General features: G+C 45.1%; 1 protein-coding gene across 1 annotated transcript in view; it reads right to left on the reverse strand.

Moving 5' to 3' along the window:
* The window catches only part of NFATC2 (nuclear factor of activated T-cells, cytoplasmic, calcineurin-dependent 2), a gene marked incomplete at its 3' end in the record, with an annotated part of 52,360 nt that overhangs the window by 16,162 nt on the left and 14,996 nt on the right, over nt 1-21,202 (reverse strand). Inside the window, exons 4-6 of the mRNA XM_010083109.1 lie at nt 13,786-13,988; nt 12,435-12,607; nt 2,038-2,178 (exon numbers count right to left, since the gene is read on the reverse strand). Coding sequence (XP_010081411.1) covers nt 2,038-2,178; nt 12,435-12,607; nt 13,786-13,988 — 517 coding nt within the window. The remainder of the gene's footprint in view (nt 1-2,037; nt 2,179-12,434; nt 12,608-13,785; nt 13,989-21,202) is intronic.

The raw sequence follows: 21,202 nt of genomic DNA on the forward strand, positions 1-21,202 counted from the left end.
TACTTTCTAACATCTATTCCAGCCAGAGCCTTCTCTACTCTTATATGGAAATAGGGGCAGGGCGTTTTGGATGGTTCCTCGAAATGGCATTAAAAGCTACCTCCTGTCAGTGTATCATCTCCTTTAGTTACTGCAAAACATTCTTGGGACAGGTACTGTCGTGGGCTGCCAAGCATGTTCCCATGCACCTTCACAATTCGCTGACATGGATGGAACAGTGGCAGCACAGTGGGAAGGAATTAATACACAGGCTTAAAAGGAAACCGAGGATGCCAAGAAAATTGCTCTGACTGCATGGGCTCATCTGAACCTTCACAGCTCAGAGGCCTTTCATTCTTGCTGTAAAATAACATGGCTTGCTGGTGGTGTGGGAAGAAACTGGGACCCAGAGCATGCCTGTTTTTTTTCCCCCATGTCACCAGGTGATGCCCATATAAATTAATTTTGGCTCAATTCTCACTTTTTGCCAAAGGCATTACTCCATAAATCATGCACATGCTGTTCACTTGGGCAATGCAATTTCTTAAATCCCTTGCAAGTCACTGCATATATCACTTAAGCTGCCTGTACCTTAGTGTACACAGAAAGCTTAGGAGTAACATGTTTTCTTAACAGCACAAAGGGAACACAAAGTTTACATAAAACAGGCTGATGATTTTTCCTACTGCAGAGTCCTTTGTCTGGCTGAAATCAACAGGAGTAAAGGACGGCAGAGCCTGGCCCTTCATATTTGCAAAGTGCTTTTTTGATCCCTGGACGTTGCTATTATCCTTGCAGAGCACAGTATTTAGAATACAAAAATCAAGCCCAATGAAGGGTAAGTTAAACAAGTCCAGGCCATTTACAAAGAAACAAATGTCCCTTTGCAAAAGCCTTAGAAGATCCAATAAAATACACATGCTGGCTTGGTGAGGTGAGATGAAATGCCTGCATGTGTATGATATTAGGAAAGAAACAATTCAGCTAAGAAAAAACAGGTAACTAACTACAGCAGAATGCACTTCTTTGCATTTCCTCCTGTAAACAAGAAAACCTGCCCACCTTAACCATTAGATGATGCTAAGCATATTATCTGGGGTCAGGTATTCTTTGAGTTAGAAATCAAGTCATGTTTATTAAAGTGTGCCACTATGGAAACACAATACAGAGAGCTCAGGAAAGGCAGTAAAGGTGATGCTAGGCAACTAAGTAACTCCCAGTAACAATTCTTTGTTGCTATTATTGATTATATAAATAATATAAATAATATTCATCCAACACCAGTCAGGGCTTGGGACCATCTTGTACTGGCTCTGTGCAAGTCAAGCAAATAAGTAGACAAGATCAAAAGAGAGACAATCTACAATTTGCCACTCATTCCCCCTTTACGGTTGCTCAAGAGCTAGCAAGATTACCTGAAAACTTTGGCAAAACATGTTTAAAAGCGGCAGCTCTACTAGAAAAAAAAGGAGCATTGCGCTGTAACAGGGGGCTTTTCTCTTTGAATTGATTTGTTTTGCTACAGTCTGAGCATGTATAAAAATATCTGAATAAATATGGAAGATGGAGTGATGTATTCTTGTGTCTCAGTGTGTGTATAAAAATAATTTCACTTTCATATAAAAATACCCATTAGGTACATTTTTCCCCACAGACTTCTAAAGGGAAGAAAATGCGATCTTTGCTTGTAGTTCACATCAATAAAAATGTTCATTTCAATCATGATTTCTACAGTAGCATTCACTAAACATAAGACTGAACAAGCACAGAGGAAGATGTAATGGTCGTCCCATTTCTTTGATAACATATCCTGTTCCTGCCGATTCCCAGCGTCTGTATTCTTGTGAACTAGTAACACAAATATTTGCTCCCAAGTCTAATTTTACTCACGTGGTTAAGTCAAGTGATTTAGTTTCACCTACATGAACTTGAATGGGATTACTCACTCGAGTAGAGCTACTCATACACACAAATCTTAGGATGAGACCACGAGACACAACAGCACTACAGATTTGCCTTTATACCATTGGGGAAAGTTAGAAAAAAAAACTGTCTTACCTGATGTTTTCTCTGTGAACACCACCTTGGATTCTGCTGTGAAATTTTGTCCGGTCAGGATCATCTGCTGTCCTCCATAAACAAGGCAGCTGTCAATATCTTGTCTTTCAACCATCGGAAGTTCATGAGCAGACCTTTGGGCTGTGGACAAATTGCAGACATGAATGAAACCAACTCTGTTTTACCGGGACTTTCCAAATCTTCCCAGAACTATCCACAGATTGATCTTGTCATCGTTACCATCCGTTGACTGCCAAAGCAGCTTCTCCAGGGTGCTAAATTTAGGTTTGAGAGGGAAAAATAAACTTACTCAAGGCATTTTATTTGGAAACATTCAGGAGCTGGCTGCAGTGTTTCAGCTGTGCTGGCCTTACTCCTTGTCCTTGAGAAAGGACAGCTTGGATGAATGAGCTGGAACTTGCCCATGTCTGTTTCCAAATAAATGGCCAAATTTTCAAGTGCAGGCACACTACAGCCCTGGAGCCCAAAAATTCCACCTGCAGAGAGGATTCCACTGAATAACACTGAATTCCTTCAGAAAAAGAAAAAAAAAAAAAATCAGCCCAAAACCTCTTCTACAAAACCCCACTGCCTCCTACACAACAGGGACTACGCTGGGCCTGGAACAAGCCATTTACCAACACAAGCACCGTCTCCATGTGCAGGCACTGAGCCTCGTGCACACAACGAGAGGGGCAATCACGAAGCTGTGTTTGCAAAGCAGGAGGGGTCACCCCAGGACTGCTGCAGCCTTTCTGCAAGCATGTTTCACAGAACATCTGAAGAGCGGGGCCCCGTGTTGCAGCCTGAGTTTGATTATAAAAGGCAAGGAAAGAAAAGGTAGGGTGGGATCCAGATGGGCACATACATGATCAACGATTTCTAAGGTCTTTACTGTTCTTAGCCACAAACTTGGAGCGTGACTTTGGCAAGTTATTCTCTCTCTCCCCAGCCAGAAAACCACTATAGCACCCTCTCCTCACCTACTTTCCTCTCATCCCATTAAAACAGCCATTTGCATGGTCAGAAAAACTTCAGAGAATCCTGCTCACCATCCCTGCACGCCCATTCCAACTGTTTGCTAACAAGCAGCAGGAGCCAAAGAAAGTGAAGATGCGCGAATTGTTCCCCACAACGCAGACAGCTGGAAAATATCATGAGCTTCCCTGTGACCAGACCAGGTGGGCAGCAGTTTGGGTCTGGTGAACTGTGAGTTCATGACCTGCACTCAAACTCCTCCAGATTCATCCACCCCAACTGGAAAGGTCTCTAGAGGATGCCACTCATCTATTTAACAGCTGCCTTGGCTGGATTTTAACTTTCTCTGACAAAAAGCCTGCTCCCAAGAGATCCTGAGCACTTGTGTCTTCCCTTCACTGAACACCGTTGGCTGCTGAGCCAAAAATAAGGAAATCTTATCCTATATGTTCAGTGCTGGCCCTCCACTCGCACACACGCAAGGCTGTGCTTCTGTGACCCGGTCCCAGCACCGTTTTACTCCTGTGCAACCTTCAGAAAGCGAAAAACCCAACAGCCCCTGGCCGCAGTGAGAGCTGTACAAATTCTCTCACCACATGAAGAAAGTGCTAGAATGTTTGGTGGGAAAACACAAGCATTAAATCTTTCACACAGGTGTCTGTAGAAGTGGGGAGCAATTTTCTACCAAGGACAAGCTCAGCTGAACCCTTTCTGCCAGTCATGACGCAGAACTCTTGCTCTTGTTAAAAATACAGATAATTGAATATTTATAACTTTCTTGTACTGTTTAAGAAGCATTTTTTAAAAATCTATTTTAAAAAAACCTTATGACTCATTGTTCCCTTCAAATATATAACGACAGCTGGGCTAAAATACTGCCAGTAAGAATATATATGCAGATTATTTTCACAGAAGCTGCTAATTTCTTTCACATGGCTGTATAATTAATTCCTTTCCCTAAATACTCAAATTTTTAATGAGTTCATAATTGGATTTATCACAAAGACAGATCTGTAAGCTCAAGGGCTTAAGAGTAAATAGCAATCATCAAAAACATATCTACAATAGTCAAGAAAAAACGTATTTAAACTTAGCCCTGGACACTGTTTATCTCTATTCAATCTCTAAATTTCACTTCCAAAGCATCCCAAATCAACCAAATTCCAGATTAGCCTACATCTCCTTCAGACTTCAGTGTGTTAATAGAGAGCTTTGTACCTGACATCCCACAGATCAGTGGTTCTCAAGGCTTTTTCAGGACGAGGAAGGACAAATTTTAGCCTGGAAATAACCATCTGACTCATCTTAATTACATTTGGATCCCGGCAAGTTGGAAACCGCTGCTGAAGACCAAGCCTCTGTCCAACTTCCATAGAGCGCAGTGTTTGTGTACGCTGCGACCTACCAGGGAGCCGGGGAGGACAGCCAGTTCACCAGCAATGTGCATCCTGGCTCTTAGGAAATGCCAAAAACCCTTCTGCCATCCTCAGCCGAGCTGGGGCAGCCCCAGCAGCGCTGCCTGGATGCCTGTGATGGGCAGAGGTGTTCTGTGGGTACCCAGTGCAGCTCCGTGCTGCAGCCAGGCTGAGCAGAGCTGTGTTCTGGCATGGCTGCAGCACGAGGGGACTACAGGCATCTCCAAAACTGCTTTTGCCCTGACTCAAATTTGGTCATGCCTGTAGGTGTGCAAAACCCATGTGTGCTTTCAACGTGCTGCAGAATAACACTATCTGGAAGTGTTTCAGTTGAGTTTCTCAATGCAGATATCATGCCAGGTTTCCTCTGCCCCATTTTGCCTGCATTCTCCCCCTCTACGTGGTTTGCACACCCTTTTCTGGAAAAAAAACCCCCACTTTTCATTTTCCAAGATCTTCTTTTTTTTAACCCAGGCCTGTAAGAAGGTTTTACCCTGTTCCTCATTTCCACCAGTAAGGATGCTCAAGCTTCAGTGTGGAGCTGCCTCAATAGGATTACTTTTCTTTCCTCTGCAAGAAATATTAATTTCCAATAAATCCCTTTCCTCTAAGGTTCATGAGGGGTGGACTGCATGCAGTAATTTCACACTATTTCTCTCTTCCCCCAGGGGTTGGCACTTCATAAAGTGACCTAGAGCTACTGGAGTTTATGAGCTTTGAATAAACAAAATGTTGTTGATTTAACCAGTTGGGGTGTTTACTTTCAATAGCAACAGTTACTGACATAAGGCAGCAAAGCAAATGCTATAGAAATACTCACACTTGGCCTGAAGCAGTGCGTCAACCTATTAACAGGGGACATTATTTTTCTGTTTTATTTGAGTGTCTGCAAATCAAGATGTCATGGATACATGGTGCCAAGAAATACAATGCATACAGCGACACATGAGAGAAAGGGAACCGCTGTCTCGGAGCAGTTGCACCACCTCCAGTGAGCCTCAGCCTGGAGCGGAATCAGCCCCAGTACTGCCACCCAGCCCGCAGCCCACCCAGGCTTTATCCCCTTCCCTGCGCCAGCAGGTGGAGGAAAGGTTCAGACGACCTAAACCTCTATGCTGGCAGGCTGAATGCTTCGCAGGGGATGCCCAAGCCTGGAGGCTGACTGTAAGGACGCCCAAGGCAGGGCGAAGGTGTTTCTTGTTTCCCCACCTGCCCACAGCATCTACAATCATTCCTTTTTTTGGCAGAGGCGCTAACGGGTTTCTAGGAAGAAAAAAGGTTATTTTGAGACAACTAACAGCCTGGATAAGTGTGTTGCAGCTCCAAATCTCCCCCAGGAGAGTGTTGCCCATTGTTGCTAGCAGGTTGCAAGTGACAACTGAGGCTGTATTCCCTAACGTGCTCCTTAGGTGATGCCAGCTCCACCTGAGAGCCCCCTTCCCTCTGCGCCGACAGCTCTACCCATCAGCACTCCTCCTGCACGCATCTCCTGGGACGAACGGTTCCAGCCCTGCCTGAGCATCATGTCTCCTTTCACCAGCTTGGAGGGCTTCCAAGCACTCCCTTGTCTTGCCCAAAAGCTGACTCGTTTTATGAGGAGTCTTAACTGAAGCTAAATGTCTCTAAACAGCCTCCGGAGAGGAACTGTCTCAGCAATCTCTCTCTCTGCATGTGCAATAGCAACAAGGGCTGGATCGGGTAAAATAGGCAAAGCAAAGACATTGATGTGACCTGCCTCTAGGGAGGGACAGGCTTGTGAGCTCTGTGCAGGGCAGCACGGGTCTGACCCACGCGTCCCGAGTGGAGATACTCCCCAGCCTGCGTCTGTCAGCACCATGTCTCGGTGCCTTCTGCAGAGCGGATGGAGGCTTCCATGCCAACATCGGTGTAAAAAGAGGGCAAAGAATAGCTGCTGGAGTGAAATCTGCTCCACACCATCTTTCTGCCACCTGCAACACTGGATCCAGAGCTTCGGTTCACCTCTTGTCCCCGTAGCTGACCATAGCCCAGAAGAGACCTGATCCTGAGCCACCACAGGGAGCAGGGTTGGGGCTCACCTGCAGCTCAGTGAGGACAAAGCTAGCATCACCTCTAAATACCATCACAAGCCAACTAAACCAAAAAGTGTGGCTACTTAAAAGAGGTGGCGTCACAACCTGCACCCCCAGCACAGCAGTCTCCCCAGGCCAAATGCCCAGGACCCTCTCTGGACCCTCCCTGGCCTTACCCTGCCCAGGGCAGCCCCAGCTCACCCCAGCTTGCTGGAAGCCTTCAAGCCGTGACTCACCACCCCCAACATGTCTTTCCAAACCCCCAAAGGCTCTTGGCTCAAAACAATGATTTCTCTTGGATTTGAGAAGAGTAGCTAGAGCTGGGTGTCTGGTGCTAAAAAAAATCCTGAACCCTAGAAGCAATAGCAGAGGCATAATTTGTTGTGGGATTAATTCTTCCACCTCAGTGCAAACCTTAATGAGCCAAAGTAAATATTTCATTCCTCCTGTCACACTGTGTTTATTTACCATGAGCTGCCTGCCCGTAGTAGGACTGATAGGAGCAGAGCTCCCATGCCCCAACACATTATCCTGATTATCCAACACATTAGTGTCCTCAGAGACTTTGATCCCATCCATCACACACTGGAGCACCCTGAGCTCTCTGTGGGAGGAGAGGCAAAGGCTGGGGTGCTGCAGTATGGGAGCCAGGGGAGGACCCAGGGCAGGAGACACCTCTAGCAGGCAGGGAGACATCAGTGGGTCACCCCAGAGAGCAGCAATCTGCTAATCAGAAGGATGGAACGATGTACATCCTTGTAGGAGCGCAGGGCAGTGGAAGGCTTAACTGAGAATCAAGCAAATAAACCAAATTTCCAACCCTTGTGATTAGATATGAAACCTTGAAAATGCGATCTAAACACTACGACAAGAAGAACCCAGTATGAATGACAACAGCTTCCAATTTGTTGCCAGCAAGACTTAATCAGCAGTTTGTGCAGAGCCATCCAAGAAAAAAGCACCAAAAATAGAGGCCTTTTCTCCACCTCCTTCTCTGCACATAATTTATTTGATGATGTCCTTGCGAAGGAGGAGTGACAAGCCCTGATGGCAGCAGTGTCAGATAAGTATGATACTTTCTATGAACTGCAGCCAGCTCACCAAACCAGCGTGTGATTAATGACAGGAAAACCATGGCCTCGGTTCACTTCGCTGTCAATCATCTCTGCGGGTATGCACAGCATTTCCCTTTAATCCCTTGTGGAGGAGATCTGCTGAGCTTAAACTGTGCTCAGAAATCCATGCTCTGCGTAATACGCTGGGGTGCTTGCTTTTACCAACAGCAGTATTGCAAAGACAAAAAGTAAAGAGGAGTTTATCCTCGCAGCAAGGCTTGCAGCCTGCAAAAAGGGCAGGCATCTTCCTTCTGTCTGACTCAGACTTTCCAGACTGAAATCTTTTGGTTGCACATTAAAAGTGGCAAATGTTGTCAGAATTCACTTTTGAATTCTGTTCTTTAGGAGGGAGAAATTTTTTACTTTAGAAAAAAGCACCAGTTTTTGTGTCAACTGCCTGTCTTGAAATGGAAATGAAAAGGGGGGGGGGGGGGGGAATTCCTTTAATTAATTCAAGTAGAAACCATGTTACTGTTGTAATAATTATGGTTATGGTTAAACTTGCAGTATCTCCCCAGTGTAAAGAGACCATTGGTTTCCGCTTTTTTTATTGCAGTAAACTAGGGCTGCTTCTTGCCTGCCATTGTATTCCAACCAGCGCAGCTCCCGGCCGAGGAAAAGCACTCGCTGCTTTGCTAAGACAACATTCTTTAACATGACTAGCTCTTTCCCCTGTAGTTACTAATGTGTCAGATATCATAGAGATTGTCTAATATTATGGGAAAATCTACTAGAAGGAGAGAAAAATAAAGGAAACTTCCAGGGAAATTGATTAAAGGGAAATAAGATATTTGACCCAATTTAGTGGAACAAAATCTGGTCAATAATAGAAACTATTTAAATTCCTCAGATGGATACACAGTTCTTCAGTAATAAGGTTTGTTTGTTTTGTTTTTTGCCACCTCGGAATGTCTATTATAAGAACAAGATTTTAGACTCTTCCTCTTGTGCCAAGTGCAATTGTTGGCATTTTAAGGGATTAATGAGCACAGCTTATTATCAGCAAACACAGATTATACAAAACAAGAACTGTGAGACACTTTGGGAAGGTTTAACCAGGATCCATCAGAATAAAAACTGTGACAGTGTGGATGATACTCTTAAGCCTTACGCTCACATCTCCCAGACACTTGCATAAAGCTGGTTTTGGCTGCTGACAGCATGGAGTAAAACAAGCTGCTTATGTGGCTGCTCTGAGCTCCCCTCAAGACTGCTCCTCTGCTCCAAGGGTGCTCCAGCCGAGGAGCAGAAACAACTCCAGAGATCAACCACTCACCAAGACGTGTTTCAGCTCACAGGGAAAGGCAAATCAAAGCAAATTCATAGAACTAATGTTACAGAAATTGCCTGAACAGTTTGAAAATAACGATCAAGTCTGCAAATACCAAAGCCCTCCACGGGTGATTCGCCGAATGGCTCGTTGTTCCTACAGCTGTGTTTGAAGGGACAAGTTCACTCAGTAACCTGTGGCAATTCCACCACCTTCTTCGACAGCAGCCCTGCGATAGCCCTGCCCGGCCCAGCAAGCGCTCCCCTACACCACCTCGTTTATGCCTGTGCCTAAAGCACAGACCCGCTGGAGCAGGGTTGGACACCTGGGCATGCATGAGGGCAGTATGGCTAACGAGGGGTGCGGGCAGGGAGCCGGGCCAAGCACCATGCTGCTGCTGGGACCCGTCAGCTCTGCATCCCAGGGACATCTCCTGCAGCACCTGTGAGGCTTGCTGCCATTTCAGACTCATCAAGGAGCAACACCCCAGAGAAGGGATTTTTCTCGCCTTTGCAGCACCACACCTATGAGACAGTGGCTTTTTACCCCTGGCTAAGTGATGGCCTGTTGCTACAGCTCTCAGAGGGCTTTCAGATGCCTTTGCCTCCTCAGCAGCCTCAGAACGAATCAACAGGCAACAGGAGAAAAAAGCTGCAAGCTGCTGAATGCACAGACTTGTTGGGATACAAGGTCCATTTTAAGGCACAACTGATCATTTAACAACATATCACCTCCTTGGTCCTCCCACACAGCTGCCTGGGGAGGAACTTGCTCCGGATGATGCTTTGAACCTGTGAAATCCCCTCCTAAAACCTGTCAAGTGCTGAATGTGACACAGATGAGGTGGAACCAAATCACCCCATGAAAAGCAGATACTTCACAGTTCTTGCTTCATTGCAGCTAATGATCTGCTGACACCGGTGGGAGTTTTGAGCCAGGATCAGCTTCTGCTGAGGAGAGCACTCAGATATTCTGTTGGTAGCAACAGTGCTCTCGGGGGAACCCCACTGGTAGGGAAACGGCCAGTTATCTTATAGCTGCTACTTACTAAGGCTTTCCTGGTGGGATATTATTAACAGCTACCAGACAGGAGAGAGCTTATGTGAGAGTCCCTGAGGATAAAGGTTCCCAAGTGGCCACGTCAAAAAAAATGAAAAGCAAACAAAGGAAAAAAAAAAAAAAAAAAAAAAGAACCCCAGCAGCACACGAAGGTGGGAGGTAGGACACAAGGAGAAAATGTCACAAAGCCCCAGCGTGCCCCTTCTTGGCAGGGCACCGGAGCTTACCTGAGCCTGTGAGCTCTGCAACATGTGCAGATTGTCTGGGAGAAACAGATATTATCATCTCGAGTGTGATTTAGTCTGCATTACTAATGCTGGCTGAAGCAACCAATGTTTTTAACCATCTTCCCAGAAGTGGGCTGACATCAGGAAGTGCTACTGAAATGCAAAAATGTTGCTAGATATGCAACATACGTTCTAAATGGCAGAGGCTTATTACTCCAGACCACTTTATTTCTGTGAGTTCAGAAAAGCACAGTCCTTACCCTATCTCTCCAAATTGCCCGTATATCCAGTATTCCAAAAATGAAACTTTTTTTTTTCTTGGGGAACAAATACATTTTTTCTTGTAAGACCTTTGCAGTCTGCTATGCAGCCAACAATTTCATATTTTAATTATAAAAAACATAAAAATAAGCCACTTATACCGCAAGCTCTACTCTTGACTTTTTTATGCATTTCACATTTATATGCATATTATTTTATGCAAACACAATGTACAATAGAAATGCCTGGCTAACTCATATTTGCTTTTCCTGGAGGAGAATTTGAATCAGCGGGGTGTTATCTGCAGGGCTCGCTGCGTGACCTGGGGACCATCCACCATCCGCTCTGGGCTCATGCTGTTTTTCTGTACAGTGGATGTACAAGTTACACCTGGAGTTTCCCCACCCGAGTAGCTCCCCATTGCAGGCAGGAATGGGCTGTTTCCACTCGGAAAAGAAATTGAGGGAGAAGCCAGGTGATCCTTTGCCACAATTCCCTTCCTATCCGCAGAAGCTGCAGTTTGCTGAATGCTTCCTTTAGCAAATGGGCCTTTGTTTCAGCAGGGACACGTTTGGGGTGGAGGCCACTATTGTTTCAGCCATCTGGTCCCATAAAGGATAGTAACTGCTTCCTATGGAGATAGGTGGTGGCTACTCCCCCTATTCTCCCTTCCCCATCACCGTGTGGTGTCCGGAGACTTTGCTCAGCTGATAAAATGCTCTGACAGTAGGTATCTTCTCATAAACGTTGCCAAGAGATCATACATATCCATCAGCCTCTCCTTAGCCTTGCCTCCTTTATTCATTCGTAGTGGGTTTTTTCAAAGCTGCCATCAATAATTCACTTGTCACAGTTTCTTTTGATTTCCCATCCAAAATTGGCTCCTCTCTTATTCTAAGCAGTTGTTATTAAGCAAAGCCTGTGTCTCAATAAATAAAACTCACACATGAGAAACTCTTCAATTACTCTCTTCACATGACTTAGGGCAAGACAGGTTCTGCTAAAGGGGTGAGTCACTCAGCAAAGGGAGAGGAAAACCGTTCATTATGCCTTTGTGAAATCCCCAAACCGCTGAAAAGGCGCCATTTACCAACGCAAAGCATCACAGGATGCACATGAACCAGCACAGTGGGTGGAGCCCTTCCAGAAATGACTGCGACACGGGGGGCACCTTGGAGGCCTCTCTTTCTCAGGATGCAGTGCGCGACATGAGTGGGAGGCGCAGGTTTCTCAGCTTACAGCCTTATAGGATTTGCCCCGCAAAAAATCAAAACTGCAAGTTTTCTTCTGTCCCTCAGGGGAACACCAGAACAACCCAGGCTTCCCCTGCTTCAGCTGCAGCCTCCTCAGCCATATACCCCTTAGCACTGACAATTAGAAAAATCAACAACCAGGATGCTCCTGAGCCTCACAGACAAACCTGTTTCTCCATTTCAGTTGTGTTCCTGCCACAGCTCGGATCGGAGGACTGTGGTCACTCCCTCGGCAGGCAGGGCTGGCCACAGCGCTAGGATCCAGCCCAGGTTTGAATTCAAAACCTCCAACCACCTGCCAGCTTGTGGATAATACAGTCTGGTTGTGCCTCCACTCAAAATAAAACCACTCCTAGGAAAACAGGCAGCTTACACGCTCATGCACAAACAGGGAGGATGAACACACGCCCCTACACACACACCCGCCTGGGCTCCCCGCTCCCAGAAAAGACCTGCCAGCCAGAAGGATCCAGCAGCAACACACCGATAAATAAAATCTGCAAAAGCCGCAAAGTCCCTCAGTGTCCTCACACAGTCTCTAAGCACCATGAAGAGCCACATTCCACCAAAGCTCGTTTCAGGAAAGGGAGTGCACTAGGTAAGAGCCACAGGTCCCTCAACGGTGGCACAGAGCCAGGCAGCGCAGCACGAGCGCAGCACTGTGCCTTTGCCTCTCTGAGCACACCGGGCTTCTTCCCCCGGAGCAGAGGGACAAGGCGATCATTGTTGCCAGAGACAGAGAAGAAGCAAATCTCAGAGGATACTTACAGCATTCGATGGGGTTCGACGCTGCTTGCAGAGAGATGATCCTGCCGTTGGACTCGGGGATGTGCACGCGGAAGACGAGCCGGACGCGGGTGTTCTTCCTGCCGATGTCCGTCTCGCCCTTGCGCAGCTCGATGTCTGCGTTCCTCAGCTTCAAAATCCCCGCGCAGTCAATGCTGCCAAACAGACACGGCAATTAGCTTAACACTTCTGTTCTCAGATTAAGAGAATGTGCCAATTAATATTTACAGAATCTGAGATCTTGAGCTCAGCAATAGTCCTCGGAGGGTGCACTGTTAGACAGGCACCATCAACCCATTTTGATATCGGTTTTAAAGACACACCATTTTTCTTCTTTTGATATGAATAAAAATCACTTTTTGGGAGGCATAAACCCCAAGCTGTTTTCTACACCCGCACTGTTCCTTGCCATTGCATGTGTTCAGGAGTTTATCACTCCAGGGTTACTCATTAGGAACAGACAATTGTGTTCCATTCCGCACCTGGCTGCTTAAGTTTGAGACGTGGACTTTTATTTATTTCCTTGGGTGCAGAGAGAAGGAGAGGCCTGAAGGAAAGGGAGGAATGAGGTACGGTTTCTGAAAAAAGATACATAAAGAATGTGGATTTTGTGATGAAGTAGGGGGGCTTAAAAACATAGCTGCTCTGCCAATTTTGTCTGTATGCGCTGAAGGATGGAGATACAGCCCTTCTCTCTGCAGAGCCATCACTCTCATGCTGCCTGGCACACGTTCAAGCCTGAAGTTTCAGACCGGTGCCCACTCCATCCCTCTATCTCCATAAAACTGGAAGGATTAATACAGAAAAGATGTGCCTGTACTCACTTTTGTGTTAACCTATTACAAGAGAGTGCGATTTCATGGCCAGAGCACTTGGCTGAGTTCAGGAGAGATGTTTTCTATTCCCTTAAATGTTGTAAAATGAACCGTTCACCTTCCCTCCGCTGCCTACTGCTCCTTGCTCCTCACTGCATCACTGCAGCATGAGGACTTGAGATTTGAGTCTTGTTTTCCTTAGTGCCCCACAAAACCATTCTGTCTTTGAAGATGGGAGATGATTACAACGTAGCCACTGCAGCAATTGGCATGAAGAACAATGACTGCACAGTCAGCTGATGAATGGTAACTCCTGAAGCAGCTCTAACCCAGGGGCTTGTAACTGCTGCTCATGTTTTTGTAAAAAGGGTCTCACACTCATATATCATCCCAATACTTTGGAAAGGGGAGTCCCTCCAGAGCTGGCATCGTTATTCATTTAAGTGACTCCTTTCCAAAAAGAAGGAACTTCACATGCCAATTTAAACCTCCTCAACTTTGCTAATAAAAATGCTTACGTTGCTTTCATGTTGTTTTTGGGTTCCAGCGGGATCTCTAAAACTTTGGTGTTGCCAATGATTTTTTCATAGCTGGTGGTGGTGACAGTTTTTCCCGTAATGCGATGGACTTGATAGAAAGCGTGAGGTTTAAGTATCCGTTCGTCTGCTGTCCCAATGAAGATTTGAAGACCCAAGGGTTTGTTCTCCATGTAACCGTGAAGCTGGCAAGACATTAAAAATCTATTATCACACACAGGGCTTCCAATGCCTTTATGTAAAGAAACCAAATAGATCTACAGACATATACACAGATATGGAGATATATATAGACATAAAGACATGTGTAGCACAGACTCTTTCCTACTCTGAGACAGACATCCTCTAAAGAGTATTTGCTGGAGTCCATGATACATAGGGAAGGGAGCTAATGGAAAACATGTAATTAATGGTTATAATACTAAATACATCAAGAAGAAAAAAAGAATATACCAAGAAGAAAAAATTCCAGATAAGCTCTCCATTACCAGAATTTTATTGGTTGTCTCTAAACCAGATTGATAAATCCCCTCAAAAGATATATCTTTGAGCACACTTGTTTAATTTGCTGTGACTGACTTCTAAACGAGGTTCAAAAGATTTTTCTCTGTGGGGTAAATAAAGATGCAAAGCAGAGCTGACTCCCCACACCTGCAGCCTTGGGCAGTGCTTCCCACTTCCCATCAGCAGGATAAAGCAAGGACAGAAGTGTCTCCTGCTTGTATTCCTGCAGATACACGTGCTATGCCCATATACACCATCTCCAGGCCTTACCAAAGCTAATGGAAAATGCCCCAGGGGGCTTTGAATCAGGCCCTATGTGACGTCCAACTTGCAAATGCTGGTTTCTGTCCAGCCTAACATCAGTAAAATGACTTTGCCTCAGCTCAGCTTGTATTCCTACTTCAACTGCATTAAAAAAGAGACTTTTTTTCCCCCCTAAACAGGAAGTATCTGTCAAATGTGTCTACGATTTTGAGAATTGAAATGTTAAACAATGTATAAACATTTCAGAAATTAATGATCTCTGACACACCCCTTTCTCTGGCCTTGGCACATGCAGTCTCACCCAGCTTACATCCATTTCAGACCCCGCTGGAAGGATTGTCCTTCCAACCTCTCACCTTGCTTAAGTCACCCTGAGCGTCACACCTCTCCGGCTTCGCCCGTCTCCCTCATACCAGACACAAGCTGCCTGCCTTTATCTTCAAAGCTCTGCTCTTCCCATTTTCTAGTTATCAACATATCAACATCTACTCCCAAACTTCCCAAATCCATCCCCAAACACCAGCATCAGCTTCTTAAACACCCCCAGCGTTTTCTGCCCATCAGCCTCTTCCCCCAGGAAGGATGATTCCTTTTAGTATCTACATCTCCACCCTACAAATCTCCCTGTCTGCAGAATTCTGAAATAGTCTTAGAAGGAAAGATGTTCTTGTTCTCCTGAAATCTCTTACATGGACCAGCACTGATTCACTGTTCTTTGAAAACTCATCCTTCCCCCAGTTGTTGGTTCACCTTCAGCCATTCCCCTTGCATTGCATTGAAACACTGTCTGTGCAGGCAGAGGTGGCATTTTCGGTCTGTTACTGTACAGTACCTGGCACAAGGAGGTCTTAGTTGACCTTAGAGACTGGGGCCTCCAGGGTTCAAGGACACAAACAGACTCTTCTGTTCTAAATAACATTTTTATAACCAGCATTTGCTGCAAGAGAAGCAAGAAAGCCAGAATGTCTCCACCAGCCAGGAGACGAGGAAATTTCTCCATCTTTATTAACATTCAAAATTACAAATCAAACCATTCTAAATTTTTCACATAACCAAAAATGAAAACCAGACTATCTACCACATGGCCAGTGATCTAGCCGAAAGGCAACTTTATGGTCTGAGACATGCTAAATTTGTTTTCAATTATTCTGTCCACATACAAAACCTTGATGAAGCCATACAAAGCAAAGAGTACTGGAAGATCAGAGAAAAGGAAGATTAAGCTAATGGTATTCATGGCCAACCTTTTTTTTTTTTCTTTTTTCTTTTCACCAGTCAGTGGGAGGTATCTTTGCATAGACGGATTAATTCCCCCCTGGAAGGGGACCACATGCAGCATCAATGCAATCCTGGCAACCTTCCTCCAGTATGGCAAATGTAAAGCAACACTCACTCTTCTGAGCTATCATTACTCATCTAGCACATATTTGCAAGGCGTACAAAGACAGGGTCTATGCCCCAGAGACCTTACAACCCAAGGGCCCAAATTTGCAGCCTCCACTTACATGAATAGCTCCATTGAAGTCAACAGCCCTTAAGCAGGGCTTGGGCAAGAAAGAATTACAGGATCCAGCCGCAGCTCAGACACCTATGATAACTCACTCGCACAAGCGCTTCAAGAGATTATGATGAGGAGGGAAAATAGGGTACGAGGCTTTGTGCAAACATGCCAGTTGGCTCTGGCAGCAAGGTGGAGGAGGAGCGGAGCTGCGCTCTGAGCACAAGGGTTGGTACTGGAGAAGCAGCGTTGCCAAGAATGCGATACATCCAACGGCAGCCATGGGGAGCTTTAGAAATGTATAGGGTGTATAGGAGATTAAAGGTGACAGAAGTCAAAATAATAGATCTGCTGGGAACAGGCATGAATGTAGGCATCACCTCCTGTTTATCTGTGCAGGCCCAGTAAGCCCAGGTCCTCTGGGAGCCACACTGAAACTCATCCGAAGTATGGTACTTTCAAAATCCACGATTTCCTGGCCTTCACTGAAAAGCCATTGTACGACCAAAAGCCATCTTGTCTTTACAAGGGGAGAGGGAGAAGGGAAGACTAGTATTTAAGTCCTGAGCATGTTTATTGTCATGCCTGACAAAGTAATTCTTTGTGGATCCAGCTAAAATGACAAGAGGATCCTTTGGACTGAAACAATTATTACAGCGAGAGCAAAGCAGCTTTTGCTCTACCCTCGGTCTGGGCAGAACAAAATCCCAGAGTTATAGGTGGGAGACTGGAATGGAGGAAAACAGATAATAAATTACAAAAGAAAATTCGCCCCCAGTGAGCACGGTCAGTAGCAGATGTAGCAGAACTGGCTGCATACACAGTTTTTAATACCAGCCACCTTTAAAAGTAATTTTAAGTGGTGTTTGCTCATGCGTAGAATGAGTTCCCAAGGCAAAACTATTCATGGTCTTCTAATAATATATATGCCTGTATAAATGTATGCATACTTAAAGAAGAGAGGAATTGAGTGCCTGTTCATATGGCAATGTTTGTATCATCTGCTGGACGAGGAGGTATTATAAAACATAGTAGGCAGCCTTCTGGTCCTCCACAGGAACAGATTTTAAATCAATTGATCAGTGGAAGAAAGTAACGTAATTATTTGGTAATTTAGGACATTATGGCAATGCTTTGGGATGACATCACTGTAAAATCAAAATAGCATTATAAAATACAAATACAAAGAGAAAATATATGTAAGAGAGTCAAGTATCCCCATTTCAAAGGGTGTGTCCTTATCCTGAGTTAACAGAGCACACTTTAAAGGATAACAGAGGTGATTATTTACCATAAGCATTTCCATCTACCTTTCACTTGCTAAGAACATATCAGGATATCTTAGGAACAAAAAATGAAGATGAGGCAGCCCAAAGAAATGCCTCAGGAACTTTAAAATCAGAGTTTTACACCCAGCCACCAACTTACTCCATAGCTTCAGTCACGTCATATAACCTCTCCATTTATCTGTAGCAGGGGAACAGTAACGCTAATCCTACTTGGCAGGGACAGAAATGAGTTAATATTTCGTGCTGCATTTTTATATAGTAAAATTAATTGTGAGCTAGAATGAAAGAACACATTAAAGCTATGTTTCAGATACACGTCTCCCCTCAAAACTGAACTACGAGAGACTGTTACTCTCAATAAACACTCGCCCCCACCACGCTAGGCAGCTGCTTTAGTATTTAACCAGAACGCTGATCTTTTCTTTGGCAGAGCAAAGAAATAAAAGTGACCCTTAAAGAACCCTACAGAGCAATGAAGACTTAAAACATTTTTTAAATAATAACTTTGAAATTCATTTTTTTCCTCCCTTAGCAACAACCAAGCCACTCTAAAGCCTCCGTTTTTCAGTCCTACTCTCCTGCTCATCTCAGCAGCTCACCCCACAGCTGCCTGAGGGGAGGGCGCAAAGCCCCCGACGGGAGATGGGAACAGAGGACCAGCCCCGTGCCAAGGTGTTCCTTTACTCCTTTTCACTCTTCTTTCTGAGAAGAAAACTAAATCATCTGGATTTCAGCTTCAAGAGAGTAAGAATTGAGAAAGATTTATGAATGCAGAACTCTGGAAGGAAATATTTGTGTGTATTATAAGGTGACCTACTCACAACAAAACTCCCCCAAACTGTATACAGATCGAGCTGGAAAAAACCCAAGTCCTTTCAGTCACATTTGCCACAAGGGGAAAGAGAAGCCAGACATGATGTGTACCTTTCCATACTCTATTTTGGGATTTTAAGATCCTATTTCTTTCAGTTGAAAGATTTTTCTTAAACTCTGCTTTTGCATAACTCTTATAATATTAACATAGCCAGACATGGGCTGGTCTGTGACCTGAGGAAATGCAAAGCACTTTGGCAGATAAACAAATAACATCATTCAGAAAACAAGGAGACTTTTCTTGGTTGCTTCGCTGCTATGATTTGGTTTCTAAACAAAATGGAAATGTGTGGCATGATTAAAATCATCAGCTCACCTCTGCATAAATAAAATTTATTCATTCTGCACTCCATCTGCAGATCAACACCAGCCCAGTTTGGGAGAGGGCGGTATCTAAGTGCCATTTTCAGGAAGGCACGTGTGTAATTCTGCATGCAAAAAATGTGCAGATGTGCTTTTGGCTGCTGTGTATCAGCAGCCCAGTTACCCGCCTGAGCACAATTCCTGTGACGGTACCGGCAACCGCAGCCATCAAGACCACACATTAGGCATATGAAACAACACTTTTTTTTTCCTGAACTATTTCAAAACCCATGTCTTCTTACAAGCTGAGCCTCCAGCTCCAAATATACAAGCACTTAAAGTGGGAGTTTGAAATTCAAATCTAAATCATTCCCTACCCCGGTGTTCAGACGAACCAAACCCTGCATCTGGGCAGTTGCCATCGCCTCTGGCTGTGGGGATTTAAAAACCCAGGTTCACCTTTGTTGTGCTACATGAACAGCAAAACTCTTTGCACTAGTGAAGCCTGCAACACTGCTTAGTTATTCTGTCTGGTAACTGAGTGATAAATTGACAGCACAGTCAGAAAGAAAGGCGGATTTCTTAAAGATTCTCTAGGTGGTTACCCACAGATACAACATATGCATATACAGGGGGAATTTAGCAAGACCTTTGCAATTTAAAACTTGGAATCTTGGACACATTTACTTGAGTTTAGATATTATTTTTTATAAAATTACATTATCAGCAAGAGGAAGGAGGATTCCCAGGAGGTAAGTCAGATAACTTTTTTATTCTTAATGGGGAAGCCGGGGCAGAGAAGTGCAGTGATTTGTTGGGTCCCTCAGGGGATAAGCAGCCAAAGCGCAGTGAGAAACTCAAGGTCCCCGGCCCCCTGCTCTCTGTCTTGCTGCAGGGGCAGCCAACCTCCTTCTGCAAATGACACAAGCCTGCACTAACACCGCTCACCAGCCGTGGCATCTCGGTTCCCACTAGTATTGCACACTTTTGCCTTTGCCTTTTTAATTGAAAGATTTCAGAGCCAAATTTTCTTGGAGAATTCTAGTTTGGGTGTCGCACATCTGAAAGTCTGCATGCAGACAGTGATGGGCTTTGCAAAACAAAAGCAGAAGCAAATTTTATGGGCACCTCTGAAGAGCCCCAGTGAGAAGCTGCCCTGTGCAATACAGATGCTGATTGCCTTAGAGAGTAGAAGGGAATAATTTGTTTCCCATTCATCCCAACAGAGCTTTGCTTGTCAAGAATTCAGGTCTTTCTCCCATGGGAGGTATAAAGCTGCATCTTTAAAGCCGATTGCACACATCTTCCTGTCTAGACAACGGAAGCTACTGCCAGGAGGAAAGTATAACATTGGGGAACGCATTCACTTGTCTTGGTGATTTTATTTGCTTGAAAGCCACGGGCTCTCTTGCTTGCTTCAGCTCACTGTAACGTGAGGCTTAGTCCATTAACTGCTGCGTATTACTTGCTATCTCCCCGTGGAAGTCACTCGAGCTTCCCCCCGAACGGGGCGTGCATGTGTGTGGTCAGCTCTGCGAGCAGAGCCGGGTGATTCAGAGAGACCATCCCCGGCCGGCAGTGAAAAGCGGGAAAACAGAGCTCGACTGGCAACATTTCATTAGAAGCAAATACAAAGCCGCGTGAGAAATCGCTTCCTCCTACTGCTTCCCTTTTCCTGCTGTACTCCAGCAGATAAGAACGCCCCGACAGGCTCGCCAGGAGCGGCACACGGTGGGGCACCGGCTGCCCTCGGCAGGAGCCCCAGCTCACCCAACGCCCACCTTCCACTACAGGCAGCAAGAACCTGCACAGTTAAACCCATCGCAAAGCTTTTGATACCACAAACTGTTTCCCTGCTCAGACTCTTCATCAGCCCCAAGGCTGTTTTCTGTGCCAACAAGAGGAAGATGTGCTCGTCCAAAGACCCCGGCTTGGCACAGTGCTTCTGTCATCCCTGTTCAACTCCCTTCTTGGCAGAAGCAACTCTGCATCTTCGATTTGATCATTAATTCTCATCATTAATACCCTCGGACTGCAACAATTGCAAGGATTTTTTGTGGGGTCTTCACTCAACAATATTTCTACCGAGATGGAAAACTTCACTGTATTGTCTCAGGGAAAGTGGCATATCAATCGCTGTCAGTATTTAAGGCAAAGACCTCATCCAGACACTGTAGGATGGAGTGGCTTCCCTGCCTGCTTCAGCTAGAGCTGGCATTGAGCAATAAAGTTGAATTTTGTCACATGTTTTTGTTCAATCTAACATACTTGGGATATAGTGAAAGAATGCAAACCAGAAGGAAATCTCTGCCTCACTTCTTTTTGCTCCTTACTGAAGAAGCCTAAAAAGGCTTCCGAAGATAATCCTTTGAACATCTGATTCTGCTAAATGATGAGGTTTTATTATACTCAGCTTTAAGAGTTTCTTATTTTGGTGACAATTTTGTCAAAATTCCAAGGACTGAATCTCATTTGCTCTGCTGCTCCTTACAGTAAATGACAACCAGACTCCCAGTATCTAACTGGGATTTCTGCTTTCACATACTGGTCTGGGGTGAAGACAGCAGCTTGCTGGAGAAAGCAGTTTGGGGGTTTGCTCCTAACTGTCCTGACACTGGTCTTACATTGCAATGTAAGCAAGTGTTTCTTCTCTGTGCCTCAGTTTCCC

The sequence above is a fragment of the Pterocles gutturalis genome, unplaced genomic scaffold (assembly GCF_000699245.1).
Source record: "Pterocles gutturalis isolate BGI_N339 unplaced genomic scaffold, ASM69924v1 scaffold20020, whole genome shotgun sequence".
In the NCBI taxonomy this organism is placed as follows: Eukaryota; Metazoa; Chordata; class Aves; order Pterocliformes; family Pteroclidae; genus Pterocles; species Pterocles gutturalis.